General features: G+C 38.0%; 1 protein-coding gene across 1 annotated transcript; it reads right to left on the bottom strand.

Moving 5' to 3' along the window:
- Nucleotides 1-12,836: 12,836 nt before the first annotated feature.
- LOC104456016 lies at nucleotides 12,837-13,416 on the bottom strand. The gene has a single exon (XM_010070712.2). It carries the CDS (start codon nucleotides 13,358-13,360, stop codon nucleotides 12,899-12,901), a length of 462 nt encoding a protein of 153 aa, XP_010069014.2. The 5' UTR covers nucleotides 13,361-13,416; the 3' UTR covers nucleotides 12,837-12,898.
- Nucleotides 13,417-14,004: the final 588 nt, after the last annotated feature.

Raw genomic sequence — 14,004 nt, 5'->3', positions numbered from 1 at the left:
CAGCACAAAACAGAGTGAGGAGGCTTGATATATATACGAAGTGACGCTCTCAACAACCATCAGACGGGAATGAGAAGGCACTGTTAGGTTAAATCCCTCCGGAGCTTTCTACATTACAAAATCTGCTTTTCCCAATTTGCGTGGTTCGCAGAAACTAGTTCTTTTCAAGTTTCAACCATAATTTCAGAAGCGTGATTCGAGCTCATTTACTCTTCTCTGCACCTACAACAAAAAACCCTCGTTTGGCCACTCGGTATTTCACCGACATACACAGCATTTGACGGGCCGGTCCCTCCAGCTGCCCCGCAGACGCCGGTCCCGCCATCACCTCATCGAGCAGTGCCGCACATGTTCTCGACCGACGAATCATTTCAATACGAAACTTGCCATGATTCGATCCATTTCCATAGGAAGAAAATACCCTTCACGATGGAGAGTGAATACTTCAAATTTCAATCGATGATTTTTCGATTTCTTCGCGAGTAGAAAATTGTTTGTTGAGATGTCCATGTAAACTTGTTCCCTAGTTCAACCTTAATTCAGACAAAAATGATTGGCAATGGTCCTTTGGACAAACATCTCGTGGAGTGCATATGGTCTATTCCACTAGGGTTCATTCCATCTGAGACCTTATGCTAGCGTCTCAGTACTTTTGTCAAGACTCTAGGAAACATAACCGCGTTACCATAAATAGGTGAACTCTGATTTCATGATATATATACTCCACAATCTCGAAGGCCGATAGACGCCAAGCCAAAAGCCATTAATCCTTAATGATTTGATGAGATCCTGACCTAAGCCAAGATCGGCAAATCCATCTAAGTAATTAAGTTTAGGCATCACTTTAACCTGGGTTAATCACTGCCATCACCGAGTGACGATGATCAATCGTAATCTTATCGGCTGTTGTGGTCCTCGATATCATCATTAATTATTCCTGAGCTTTATTAGTAATGGCTTACATATTAGATGTCCCGTAATTTGAATGTCATAAATATGTCATATAATCAAGTCCTCCTTTTAACGTGTCAAAATTTGTACAAGTATATTTTTTTATGTATACCTACACTTATTTTTTAGTGAGATGTACCAATCACGTTGTTTGCTTGTTATATATCCCATTTTACTTTTGCATTTGGACTTTGAAATGCTCATTTTTCATCTATCTGTCTTTTTGTGGTGCACTTTCACATGATATGATTGCTGAACAAAAATACTCTCTCTTAAATCAAGCTACTATTAAAAAGTACAAGAACCATTTTTGTTTCTTAGGTATAAAGTATGAAAAACTATACTCTTCATCCGTGTACTTTTACGTTTTCTCTAATCAATTTCCTCTATTTAAAATTTTCTAAGTCATCATACTGGCAAAAAATTATCCAATCAGCTCCCACATTTATCCGGTCAAATTCAATTGACATGCCGTCCGCAATGGCCGAAGGTGATGTAAACCACATTATGCTACCGTGGAAAATATAAATAAAAATGAGAGAGAGAGAGAGAGAAAGATGATCTTCTTCCGTTCATAATCTCTCTTTTTCATCATTTACTTGGCTCTTGATCTCGGAAAAATATTGCCGATGTGACACTACGGCGTTGTTCGACTGCCCTTTAGCTGATTTCGCCGGATTTGGATTAGGTAATTTGTGGGAGTACAAAGCTTGACTAGAAAATTTTTAAAAATGTAGAGACTTGATTAGAAGAAGAACGAATATCCATGGACGAAATTAAGGTAGATTTTTCCTAAAAATTAAACAAACGATTTCGAAGGTCGTGGCCTTCTAAGATTGCTTTTCCTTAAACCTTCCTCCCCCAACTAATTCATACCGACACCTACTACGGGGGAGATTATTCCATGTTGACCCTAAAAGAAGGAAAAGAGAAGAGAGTATATAGTGCTTTTCAAAAGCGATACCCAATATAAGGACTTTATTATTTATTATTAGTATTATAATTATTATCAATTTGACCACACTCTGGAAATCTTGGCAGATGACATAAGCTTGCACTAAGGAGATTGGCTACTCATTTCCTATTATAATCCGATTATTTAAGAGATAAAGAGGGTATTTTCAAGGTCACAAATGATCGAAAATAATTCAATGAAGATGATAGTGATTGCGCTTTTGCTTTTGCTTCTTATGGAAGTACAAACATTACCATAAAAGACCAGATAATCATAGCATTATCCCCCCCATCTTTTTCAATGAAAACTAAGATGAAAATGATGTTTCGACAGTTGGGTTTTTGAATTTCCATTTCAAGCTGTGCTACAAGTTGAGTGCACAATGCACACGGTATACCTACAAGTTGAGTGTTTCCAATGCGTACGAAATCGAGAGCGGGAAACCAACAGGCATGGGCATTTAGATTAAATGCAGTACCAAGAAAGAATCTCAGGAATTATTTGAGGAGGAGATGAGATTTTTTGACATACTCGCGCTAGTAAGACTTTAGCTATAATGATATCCTACATACACTAGGATGCAAATTGGTTCTTCAGAAAGGATGTCTAGCTGTGCAAGCAAATCATGTTGGAGAAATCCCGAAGTGAAGATTTGGTGTGGTATGGTATGGAGTTGTTTATATGTTCTAGTTAGCTAATGCTTTGTTGGCTTAAACTCAGGGCAGGTTTAGCTGCATATATTGATAGGTTCAAACTTTGGTTCTTTCTTTGTGATCTCTCCTGATGAAAGTCTTGGGATTCTACTGCACATTCCAATAGAAAAAACTTGCCATCGCAGGTGATCACACCCAAGAAAAAGAAAATACTAAGAAAAATGTCATCCAATGATTATACACCTATGGTCTCACAAGAATGTGGATTCACTAAATTTTAGGAGTAAACTTGAGTCAAGTTACAAGTGTGATTAAAAGAAACAAGAAAATAAGAGAGTAACCACGATATCATAACTTCAAGAGAATAAGAGAACTCATTCTAGAGTGCATAGTGGTATGATGGAACTAGTTTTAAGTATATTTAGTTTTTATGATTCATTTTGACACAATTCACCTCCATCACCATTGATCAGAATGATCAGTCAATTTTCGAAACTAAATCATCAGAAAAAATATCTTGGTCGCATCTAAATAATTTCAAATTACTCAATTCCAAGAAGGTCCCTCGAAATTTAAAAATAAAAAATAAAAAATATGTCTTTTTAAAAAATAGGGGGGTAGCCTCAAGCCATGACAACGAGAAGAAAAGGTGATGTGAGTGTGGCTTCTCATGGAGGTATTGGGTTCATGGCAACTCAAAAAAGACTCCCTCCCTTTGTGCTATGCAAGTCCCTTTATTCTTGCATTATTATTGAACCCTTTTTTGGCTGTTGAGCAATGGTCTGCATTATTTTGTAAATCACATTGATAAATTAGACAAAAAGAAAATGGTGGGGTTTTATTTATGACTTCCACTGGGGCAAGAGAGTACATGCTGCAATACTATTTAATTCTAATATCTATCTCACCACACGTGAGCACCAATAAGCAAGTAATGTGAACTTTGTCTACGATCGACATGTGATGATAACTGTGCATGGTGACTTTATCATTTATGATGAAAGGTACATAAATCCCTAAATGCACCTAATTTGGTTGGCCGTCTTGTCCACCCAGTACTCTAACAATGATTTCCTAATTCAACATATATATATGTGAATAAATTTGCATTTTTACAGCAAATCAATCGCATAACAAGAAATAAGAAAAAATATTATAAGTAATTTCACACATGACACATGTCCCTACATGCATATCATATGATTTGCTTTGTCCGTCATATCGTCCACGAAATAAATTTGTACGTGACCTTAATAAATGTCAGGTACTAAGCTGGAAGCAATTTCAGGCATAAAATCAAGTACTTGTTTGTTTCCTTTTGTCTAAATTTGATGGGAAAAATTATTGAGGTCATAAGAATTGTTTATGTATCAAGTCTAATTGACTAAGTACGTGATCCCTTACCAAACCGCATTATTTGAGGTTAAGTCCAACAACAGTTATGATGGTGTGGTTTGACTCAAAGCGAATCGAGTCTATCAAAAAGAGTATTCTAGTAATGAGCATTTGGATGTGTGCCTTTAATTACGAATCACTTGGCAAATATTCTCTCTCTCGTCTACTGCGAGACTTTGGATGCTACATGAAATAATAAAAGTAACAAGAACAATTCAAGTGCCATGAGCTTTTTTCTTTTTCTTTTTTTTTTGTCATAAAGAAATTTTCATTCATTACCAAACTGATATATAAAAGAAAATCTCAAAAGTCACGCTAACGAAACAAAGCCATAGATCTCCAAAATAAACAACAAACAAGAAATCAAGGTGTTTCAATAGAGCATGGTTGACAGAGATCATCATAAGCTTATCCTTCAATAATAGATCTATAATGGCAGAAATCATCACAAGCTTGTCTTTCAAGAATAGATCTGTAATTGGATCCAAGCAAAAGGATCGGGAGCCAATTATTGAATCACATAATACCATCAATGAAAAACACATGTCGAGATCTCCATCTATAATTATGACTTTACCTTTCGGTGGTGTGTGCTTAGATTCGGCATCCCCAACACCATCACCGTACAAAGATAACATAGACATATTGAAAAATCGCAAATTTGATACCTATAAGAGCGAGCCTTGGAGCCAATGCGAAGTGCCAAAACTTTGAGTGAATAAATATTGAACAAGTACAGATTTGACACCAAAGTTGTTGTGAACATCATTGAAACTGGAGGCGAAGTACTTATTCATTAAAACTCCAAAATCTAAAATTAGATTGAAGAGAAAAGCTCCCGGATATAAGATTGGGAGAGTAAAAGTCCCACATCTAAAACTTGATTGGGAGAATTAGGAAAGAAACAAAAGAAAATAAAAGGAAAAAGGAACCAGGAGGGGAGAGAGAGACCTAGGTCAAATCCCTCCCCTCCAAAATTGGAAGAAACGAAAAAAACATTTAGAGAGAGAGAGAGAGAGAGAGAGAGAGAGAGAGAGATTAGTGCCATGAGCTTCGATAAGCATGAACAAATCCATGACATGATGAAACTCAAGTCACATGTATGAAGAGCAAAAAGAATTAAAATTACTGGCAAAAGCCCAAAAAAAAAAAAAAAAAAACAAAATTATCTCTTACTGTGATATATTTACCTTTCATCATGATTCAATCAATGAGCACCATTAAAAATCTACATACATGGATGTCAGAAAGGAAATAGTGTTGACATAGCACTCACATGACTTAAATTAAATAAAAACAAAGTTGTTTTGGCTAAAATATCTTCTAATAAAATCTGGACGGAATGTGAATATGTCATATAGGTACACTTTTGGGGTTTTTATGTCATAAGAAAAAGTTTAAGATAAACGTATCACCGTGGGTATAGTAAGAGATTTTTGGTATCACAAAAAAATATAAATTCAAGATAAATGTGTCGCGGTGGGCATGATTTGGAGCATTTTGTGATTTTTTTCCTAAAACTAAAAGTGCAAATGATAGAGTAGTATTTTTTTTTCCTCTCTTTTGCCTCAAAATGATAATTTTCAGATTAGAGATAATATTGTATTACCAAAAACTCTAAATTATGTCAATTGTGATAGTGATACTTTAATTTTTTTTTTTGTGTCGTAAAAAAATCCTAAAACTATACCCACATGATACCAATACTCTAAACGCTTTTTTTTTTTTTTTTTATGTTACCAAAGCTCTAAATTTTACTCACCATGAAACTGTACCCCAAACCTGTTTTTTTTATAACCAAAATCCATAAATTCATACCGACGTGAAAAAATCATCCTTAAGCCGTTTTCCCAACGTTAGATAAATGTCAACTCCACTTACTTGCCATTGTCTGCTCAAACCGCAATCCCAGACTTTTATCCTCTACCTTGGACGAAACTGTGATGGAAGGTGCATTTTTTTGGGTCATTGGTACAAGCTTGGATTATTTGTGAAAAGAAAAAAATAAATTTCTATATTTATATCACAATGGACAAAGTTTAAGGTTTTTTTTTTTTTTAGATGCATGGGAAAGCATCTATTGCGTCTTCGCTGCACCGATACATATAAAAAGCCCTGAGCGCTCTTGAGTAGGCACGACGGATCCTGAATGATCTCAGCTTGGGTGGTTGCAAAGCTTAACGTTCTTCCTCGTGGCTAATGAATAAACATTTAATCAACTAACCGGTCAGACTCTACGGCTAATAATAAAAACAACAATAATAATGTCAACGAATAATCTGCATGTCTACTTCCGACAAAAAATAAACATCCACCAGAATCGCTCAAATTTTATTTTTTTTAAAGAAGAAATTGATTTTTTTTATTTTTTTTAGAATAATGCCATCCTCAATCTACCTCAATATTCGTGTGAACGAAGTGACGATTTAGTCCCCAGTGGCTAAATAAACATGTTTACGTGTATGTACAAAACAAGTGTTGACAAGCTGAATGATTATTCGCGGCGGTTCAGCAAAACTCACACCTTAAACGTGATCAATTCCCCTAATAATAGTCCAATCTCATTGCCGACAGTATGAAAACATCAGCGTTTGAGCTAACGTTCTTGTCCTTTTGGCCCTTTTCATATGCTTTAAAAAAAAAAAAAGTGAGCAACTCAATATGGGGCCTTTTCTTAGTACTTTCTAATATGCCAAGAATCAACAACTTCATGTGAATCGGCGGTGGCTGGATATCAGCAGATTAGCCAATTAGTAAAGCTCTGTGGTCCTAACATCGGGATCGATTCGTTAAGTGGGCCTGTAGAGAAGATTATATTGGTGCATTAGGAGCAATTAGAATAAGCCTAATCATTCAGTTTGCAATGCAATGCGTTCTCTCGAGCTCTAGCTTACTAGCAAAGTTACTTTGATTACTGCCAATGTCATATCTCTACCGCTAACAACTTGTTAAGAGGTGCACCTTATCTACTCGTATAAGGTTTGTGGCCATATCACATGTATAGCAAGAAAAAGGGTATTGAAAAGAACAAGAGCCCGTAGTGCAAAAACACCCCCAAAAAAAAAAAAATCTTATGATTAGATGAGCGATTTGATTATCAATTTGCAATGACAGTTGTGCAGGGAATTTCTTGGGGGGAGGTTTTGATTGTTGAGTTCGACAAGGTCCGTGGAGTTTTCAGGGAACATGATGTTCCATCTGCTTGGTCTCCCGAGCCTTGTGGGTAACGTTTTTTCCGGTCCAAGAAACACTCACACATACTTCCAAAGTACAGCAAGCAGAATGTGCTGAATCGGACCCATCACCTATTCGATTTCCACATCTCCCACCCCACCCTTGACCCATCTCAGCACCTAAGTCTGAATCTGACCATTAGAATTTGCTTAACAGATGGGAATGATCAGGAAATACATGTGACAGTAAAATTTCACCTTTCTCCCTCTCTAAGTGGTTCACCACACATGACATGCTGGATCGACCAGCAAATCTGACAGTCGAAAACCTTGACAATCCAGGCTAGGGTTCCTTGCTCTGCACTGAACCATTTGTTGTACACTAGTATTTATTTTTCCGAAGATATGAAGATTCGAATATTCTATGAGTTTTTTTAATGATATTATGGACCTTCTGCCTTGCCTTTAACTTTGCTTTTAATGCCTTTTTCACTCAAAAGAGAAGTACATGCCTTCTCTTTTTCTTTTTTCTAATTATCAGCAAGGAAAGGCAAAATAATAGTTACACCAACCCTCTTGCATAACTAGTTGATCTTTCTGTGTGCTAAACAAAACAACTTGTTTAATCTAGGCTTGCTGTACTAGATAGCCTTTTTCTTTCACATTGCAAAGAGTTGGTGGCGGTTCGGAGGCTTTTATGTGGGTTGCTGTGTTTATAAATTAATCGAGTTTGAGTTGCATGCGTGTTGTGAGAGACAACAAATGCAACTTGTACCCACAAGAAGGATAATAAATTATCTCCAAGGGCAAGGTTAGGAGATTTGATTACCACTTAGGTCGTTACTCTAATTATTTTCTTAAACAGGATTAAGGTGAAGCAACTCAAACGCGAGTTTGCCGAACATCATTATCTAGCTAAGGATAGCAAACGAAGCTTACTCATTCTGATCTCGAGAACTTAAGTAATTAATTGGGTTATTCGGTTCTGACCGGTTCTGACATGTCATAACTCGGATCATGATCCAGATAGGCCCTTATAGTCATATGAAGTTGTTTACACAACAACAAAAAAAAGAAAAAAAAAATTGATCAACTTTTTGTTATTATTGACATAAGAGAGACTTAGTCAATAAAAACAGATTCCGATCATTTATGAATAGAAGAGTCAAAATTTGAGGAATCGACAAATAGTGTAGTTGATAATCTCTAATGCACCGATCAAAGAAGTAACCGTCAATGTCGTAAGTCAATGAATCCGTCAAGATAATTGTTGATGTAACCATCTAATAATGGAGTCAATGTAACTGTAGAGCAGTGGAGTCTTAGTAATAGTCAAATAATGGAGTTGTAATAACCATTTGTAACCCTCAATTGTAATCATCGATTGTAGGCTTCAAATAATTGTATTATACTCTTTGTAGAATACCCCCCTCTCGGAGCGCAAACAACACAAACACATTATCTTTCAATTCTTGTATAATAGTCATAGCTATAGTTGTAGTTCTCAAATATTTCATCGTTGATTAAACTTTGGCATGTATCTTAGTTGTAGATTCCAATACCTCATCATCAATTAAATTTCGACGTTGTATCTCGTTGTTATCTCACTTTGTCATCAATTAATTTCCATTAAAATATTATGTACTTGAACGTCGATTAAATTCAATTGAAGTATATCTATAGATTTCCTTGTGCTCCAGTTATATATCCTATTTGAAATCACCACAAAACTTGTCCTCTCTTATAATAATCAAAAAACGACTTTTGGTGAAATATATTTCATTATCAAGGCAAATTCCAATGAAATATCGTTTCGGCACACCTATTTGAACCACTTGTGATTTTTATGAGGATTAACAATGCCGAGAATAAGGAATCACCCAGAGCTTAATAATGTTGCAAGTGACAACCTCGGTGAAAAAGACACCTAGTCCGAGACGTCAACCGCTCTTGTAGTGGTAGAGACAAGGATAGGAATGTCAACATCCCATGACACTATACGAAAGTACAAGCAAAGGAGTTACCACCAAAACCCCTCTTTGGGGGCTAGCATAAACAAAATAGTCCACAACTTGAGGAATCAACAACTTGAAGAAATCGACTCACTAGTGGGCAATTGAGTGTCGGCTTTGGTCACTTCACTGTAGAGGTTCCAGGGTCGAAACTCCGTAGCTGCTAACACGTCTTAAGTGAGGGGCCATAATGGTGGGGTCCTGTGGTAGCTTCCCTTTAGATATTAACGCTTGGTTCAGGGTACACCGCGCACTCTACAGGCCGTGGGCTGCCCAGCGTAATCTCGGCGGGCTCAGCGGATCCTGGGCATCAAAAAAAAAACTTCTTAAAGAAATCAACAAACAGTAGAGTCAACAATCTCAGATGCACTCATCAAAGAAGTAGCCTTCAATGTAATGAAATCAGAAAACCATTAAGGTTGTGGAGTCAATGAAACTGCCAAGATAACCATCAATGTAACCATCTACTAATGGAGTCCATATAATTGTCAAGTTGAGTAGTGGAGTCTTACTAACTGTATACCATTTGTAACCTCTGTTTGTAAATTTTGCTTGTAATCTCTGTTTGTCACCTCTGTTTGTAACAGTAGATTGTAAGGCTATAAATAATCAAATTGTACTCTTTGTAGACACCCCACGTAAACTAACACAAACTAATTATCTTTCAAATCTTGCATTGTAGTCATAGCTATAGTTGTAGTTTTCAGATCTCATCATCCATTGAATTCCTACGTGTATCTTAGTTGGAGTTTCCAAATGCTTTTTCATTGATTAAATTCTTGTGTTATATCTTGATGTTATCTCGCTTTGTCATTGATTAAATTCCACTGAGGTATATATCAATTTCCTTGCGCTCCAGTAACATATCTTGTTTGAAATTGCCACATAATTTGTCTTCTCTTACAAAAACTGAAAAAACTTTTAATAAAAGGTATTTCGTCATTGAGGCAAATTCTGGCCCAAAAAGGCCAAGTTTACAAACGATGGATGTGATGAACTATGACAAATGATTTCTCTCTTGTAAATGTCCTCTCAATTATTATTCTTGATGCGTTGGAAAGCTTGTGGTCTCCAGTTTCGTATGAAAGGTCCCAGCCATTTATGTAGCTTAGAGCACATGGTAAACTACCTTAATCGTACAACCCACGCTCCCAAGGCCGAAGCTGCAGGGACGACGAACAGCAACGTAAACAGAGCCCCCTTTGTCGAGATTACAGAAAACCCACCAAATCTGGAGGAAGAAGGAGTCACGGTGCCTAGATTGAACCCAACAGCACTAGATCTAGATCAAAACAGAGGCGGAACCGAGCACAAGAGCGCTATTGCCTGCATCTACCGAGACTATCGAGGCTGCTTGGTGGACGGGTTCGCGAATATGATCACAGCTGCCTCAGCTGAACAAGCGGAAGCAATGGCACTTCTAGAAACCCTAGACTTCCTTTCTAACTGCTCGAACAAAGACTTTGAAGTACACCCTGACTCACTGTCGCTCGTGCAAGCTATCGAGGAGGAGACAACACTGAACTGGGAAGTGGCAGGGCTGGTGGACCGGATCTGAAAGAAAATGAAAAGATTTTCGGGCCTGACATTGGCCCACTGTAGCAGAGATGCTAATAGGCTCGCCGGCTGGCTTGCAAGGGCCCAACGACAGCATTACCTCCCTCCAAACTAGGTAAGCTACCCCCAATAGATTTAATTGGTTTACTTAGCGCTGATGTTACTAATGTTATTGCCCCGAACTTATCCAAGTAAATGAAAAAAAGAAGCACTTTCGACCAAAAAAAAAAAAATCGTAGCTCAAACTTTTTGGCTAATCCTTGATTATTCGGTGCATGTGGGATGATTGTTTTTTTGATTGCTCGATTTGGATAAGTAATTAATTCTAGCGGGGGCATTTGCTTTTGTCAGACTTGCGGGTGCAGGCTTTATTGAAAATTTAATAGAAAGGCGAATGAATCCTACCGAATTTCGGGCTTGGTCCAGACCAATTAACGCGGTGACCTATCAGTCGACAGGGAATGAAGACGACAGGCCCGACATGTGTGGGCCGGGCTTCAGTTATTGCAGAGACACCTTCGACTCTTTTCAAGGCCGGAACATTTCTCTGACATGTTCTTGCTTGCAGTTTCATCATTAAAAAAACCCAACGAGATATTTACATCTATAATACAATTAAGCAAAATTTGGATTTTATCATATTTCAGCCAAATTTACTCAATGTCATGGGACACATTATTCCGATGCCAAATCGAAGAAAATTAAATATTATTATTACAAATGCCGACAATCCTTACGGAATAAAAAAAATATTAATCTATATGAAATAATCCACAATATATAAAAATATTTGTTATTTGGTACAGTATTAAGTCGACAAGCTCGATAATTTATATTATATAATTAAAGGTTTAGTTCAGTCTCGTCTTTCTTTTATCATGCTTAATGAATTGGCAAGCCTCACAAAGTTTTGAATGTCGTGCTATCAATAAAACAACGCGTGCCTAATAGAGTTGCCCATCATAGGCCATCGTGGAAAAAGTTAGATCTACAATCAATCACCCAGCTTTATTAATCCAGCTTTATTAATCTTAAAATTAAGATGTTAAAAATCTAAATATAATAATCATGCCATCATGGGACTATAACTAATATCAACGATTGATTCACATATCAGATGACAATATCCTAAAACAATGGAAGTGGGCTTGCTATTTTCTATTCAATTTAACCCTACGATGCTATTTTCTATTCAATTTAACCCTACGATGCACTATCATAAAACAATGGAATTGGGCTTGCTATTTTCTATTCAATTTAACCCTATGATGCACTATCATGTATCTCATATGACGAAATTTAACCCTACGATACACTATCATGTATCTCATATGACGATACGATACACTATCATGTATCTCATATGACGATGGCTGTTAAAATTACCAAGATTTTCTCTTTCTAAATGCTTATAAATGGGCTTACTTGCTGATAATTTTCTTATATGTAATATGGTGATAGGGTTACTCATCTACCATTTCAACTCGTAACAAAAACAGACCCCAGAAAAAAAAAAAAATCATTACAAAATGAGATACCATTTCATCCATCGTAATGATATTTGAAAAGATATGCAGATTTAAAGGCAACACAGCAATTCATTTATCCTCTATTCCCAACACCCCCCTAAAATAAAAATAAAAAAAGGTTCACACGACCCATCACAAAACCCCGTCACCGCCCACCCCAACTCCACTCAATCACCTCCTCAACGCCACTTCACTCACCAAGAACGTCAGACATGTCGCCTAGATCATCACCAACAAGCCCCTCAACTTGGATGCCGAGGGGCGGCCAAGAGGACCAGAGGGTGTTGCTGTACTCACAAAGCAAAGGTCGGTCCAAAATGCGGTCACCTGGACTTTGTTCAAGGTACTGGTATGATTCCATTGTTGTGGGAAGCGCTTTGGTCGACGGGTACGCGAAATGTCCAATGTTTGACGAAATGCCTGTGAGAAACCTTGCTATTAGACCTGTTCGTGCGGGACTGAACATTTATCAAGAATAAAACTTTCATCTCTATGGCCATCTTTGCTAATGCTATCTATCTAATGAAAAAGCAAGAGCTCACTTAACACCCAACACCGAAATCCAAACGTATTTAGGCGACATTGAAATATGACTAAAAAGAACACGACAACACGACCCAAAGTTGATATTTTTTAACCCATGTGAAACATCAGAAGCCATTGGCTAATTTAACTACTGAAGGTTGACTTGTAACTTGGGGTCAACGTCGATCCTAGCCACGCCAACCTCCTCGGCCTTGGGCACTTCCACGTCGCCCGCCACGTAGGCCGCGACGTCGCTCACCTCCCCTCTAAGGATCCTCCCCTCGGCCTCCTCGTCCACGTAGTTCGGGTCCCTCTCGTCGATCGCTGGGGGCACCGGCTCGAGCTCGGCCTCCACCATGCTGTCGGGGCCCTCCCACGTGTACTTGCCGCCATGGCCGGACTTCGGGGGCGGGCGGCCTATCCCGATGCCGTCCACGGGGTGGCGCTCCATCCGGATCACGCCCTTGTCCATCAGCTTCTTCTCGATGTACCTGAGGGTGTCGACGTTGTGGGTGTTGACCTCGGTCTTCTCCACCTTCTTCTTGCCTTCCTCGTCGTGGCTCACGGCCCGGATCACCACCGTCTCCTCCTTGTCGTCGATGGGCTGCATTGTGCTGCACTATAAGAGGCGAGTGTGCTTTTGCGTCGGTTTTGGCTTTAGGGTTGCTGTTGCAAATTATTGCGAAGTATACATTTTCGAGTGAAGAGCGTGTTATATTTATCGAGGGCTTAGAGATGGGCACGAAGATTTGGAATTGGATGCGAGAAGGGTCTGGAAGAGAGAAGAAGGACCGGAAGCGGCGGTGATTCTGCTACTGCAACTGCATGGTGCTGAAGAAATCTGCCACTTGGTGCATTCAGCTTCCCACGTGTGCTTCGTTCTCCTCGGTTTTTCTTTTCCATTTTCGGGTTTTGTTCGGATTCTTGTTTTTTTCTTGGATAAGCTCAAAACCGAGGGAGGGGAATGACTAGACCCACCACAAGAAGTCCGACAACATCAGTCTAGACAATACAATTATCAATCAAACAGTCAAGGCAAGACAATTATCAGTCTTAGAGTCAATTTTCGACCCACGCCAGAATGTCCCAGGGAATGTTAAGAATTGTCCACGGGAATAAAATAAAATTTAACTTCTTGATTCTAATATATTTTCAAGAATAAATTTATTTTGATGAATATAAAAATTATCAAAACAGATTTCTATTTTTTTTATATAAAAAATAAAATAATATAATTATATACTGTTTAGTATG

The sequence above is a fragment of the Eucalyptus grandis genome, chromosome 1 (genome assembly GCF_016545825.1).
Source record: "Eucalyptus grandis isolate ANBG69807.140 chromosome 1, ASM1654582v1, whole genome shotgun sequence".
Classification (NCBI taxonomy): Eukaryota; Viridiplantae; Streptophyta; class Magnoliopsida; order Myrtales; family Myrtaceae; genus Eucalyptus; species Eucalyptus grandis.
Note: the sequence above shows the minus strand (reverse complement) of the source record. Positions and strands in the feature narration are given on the sequence as shown.

Bases quoted from the DNA above. Each gene is read 5' to 3' on its own strand.
- LOC104456016 (XM_010070712.2), bottom strand. From the start codon at position 13,360: ATGCAGCCCATCGACGACAAGGAGGAGACGGTGGTGATCCGGGCCGTG.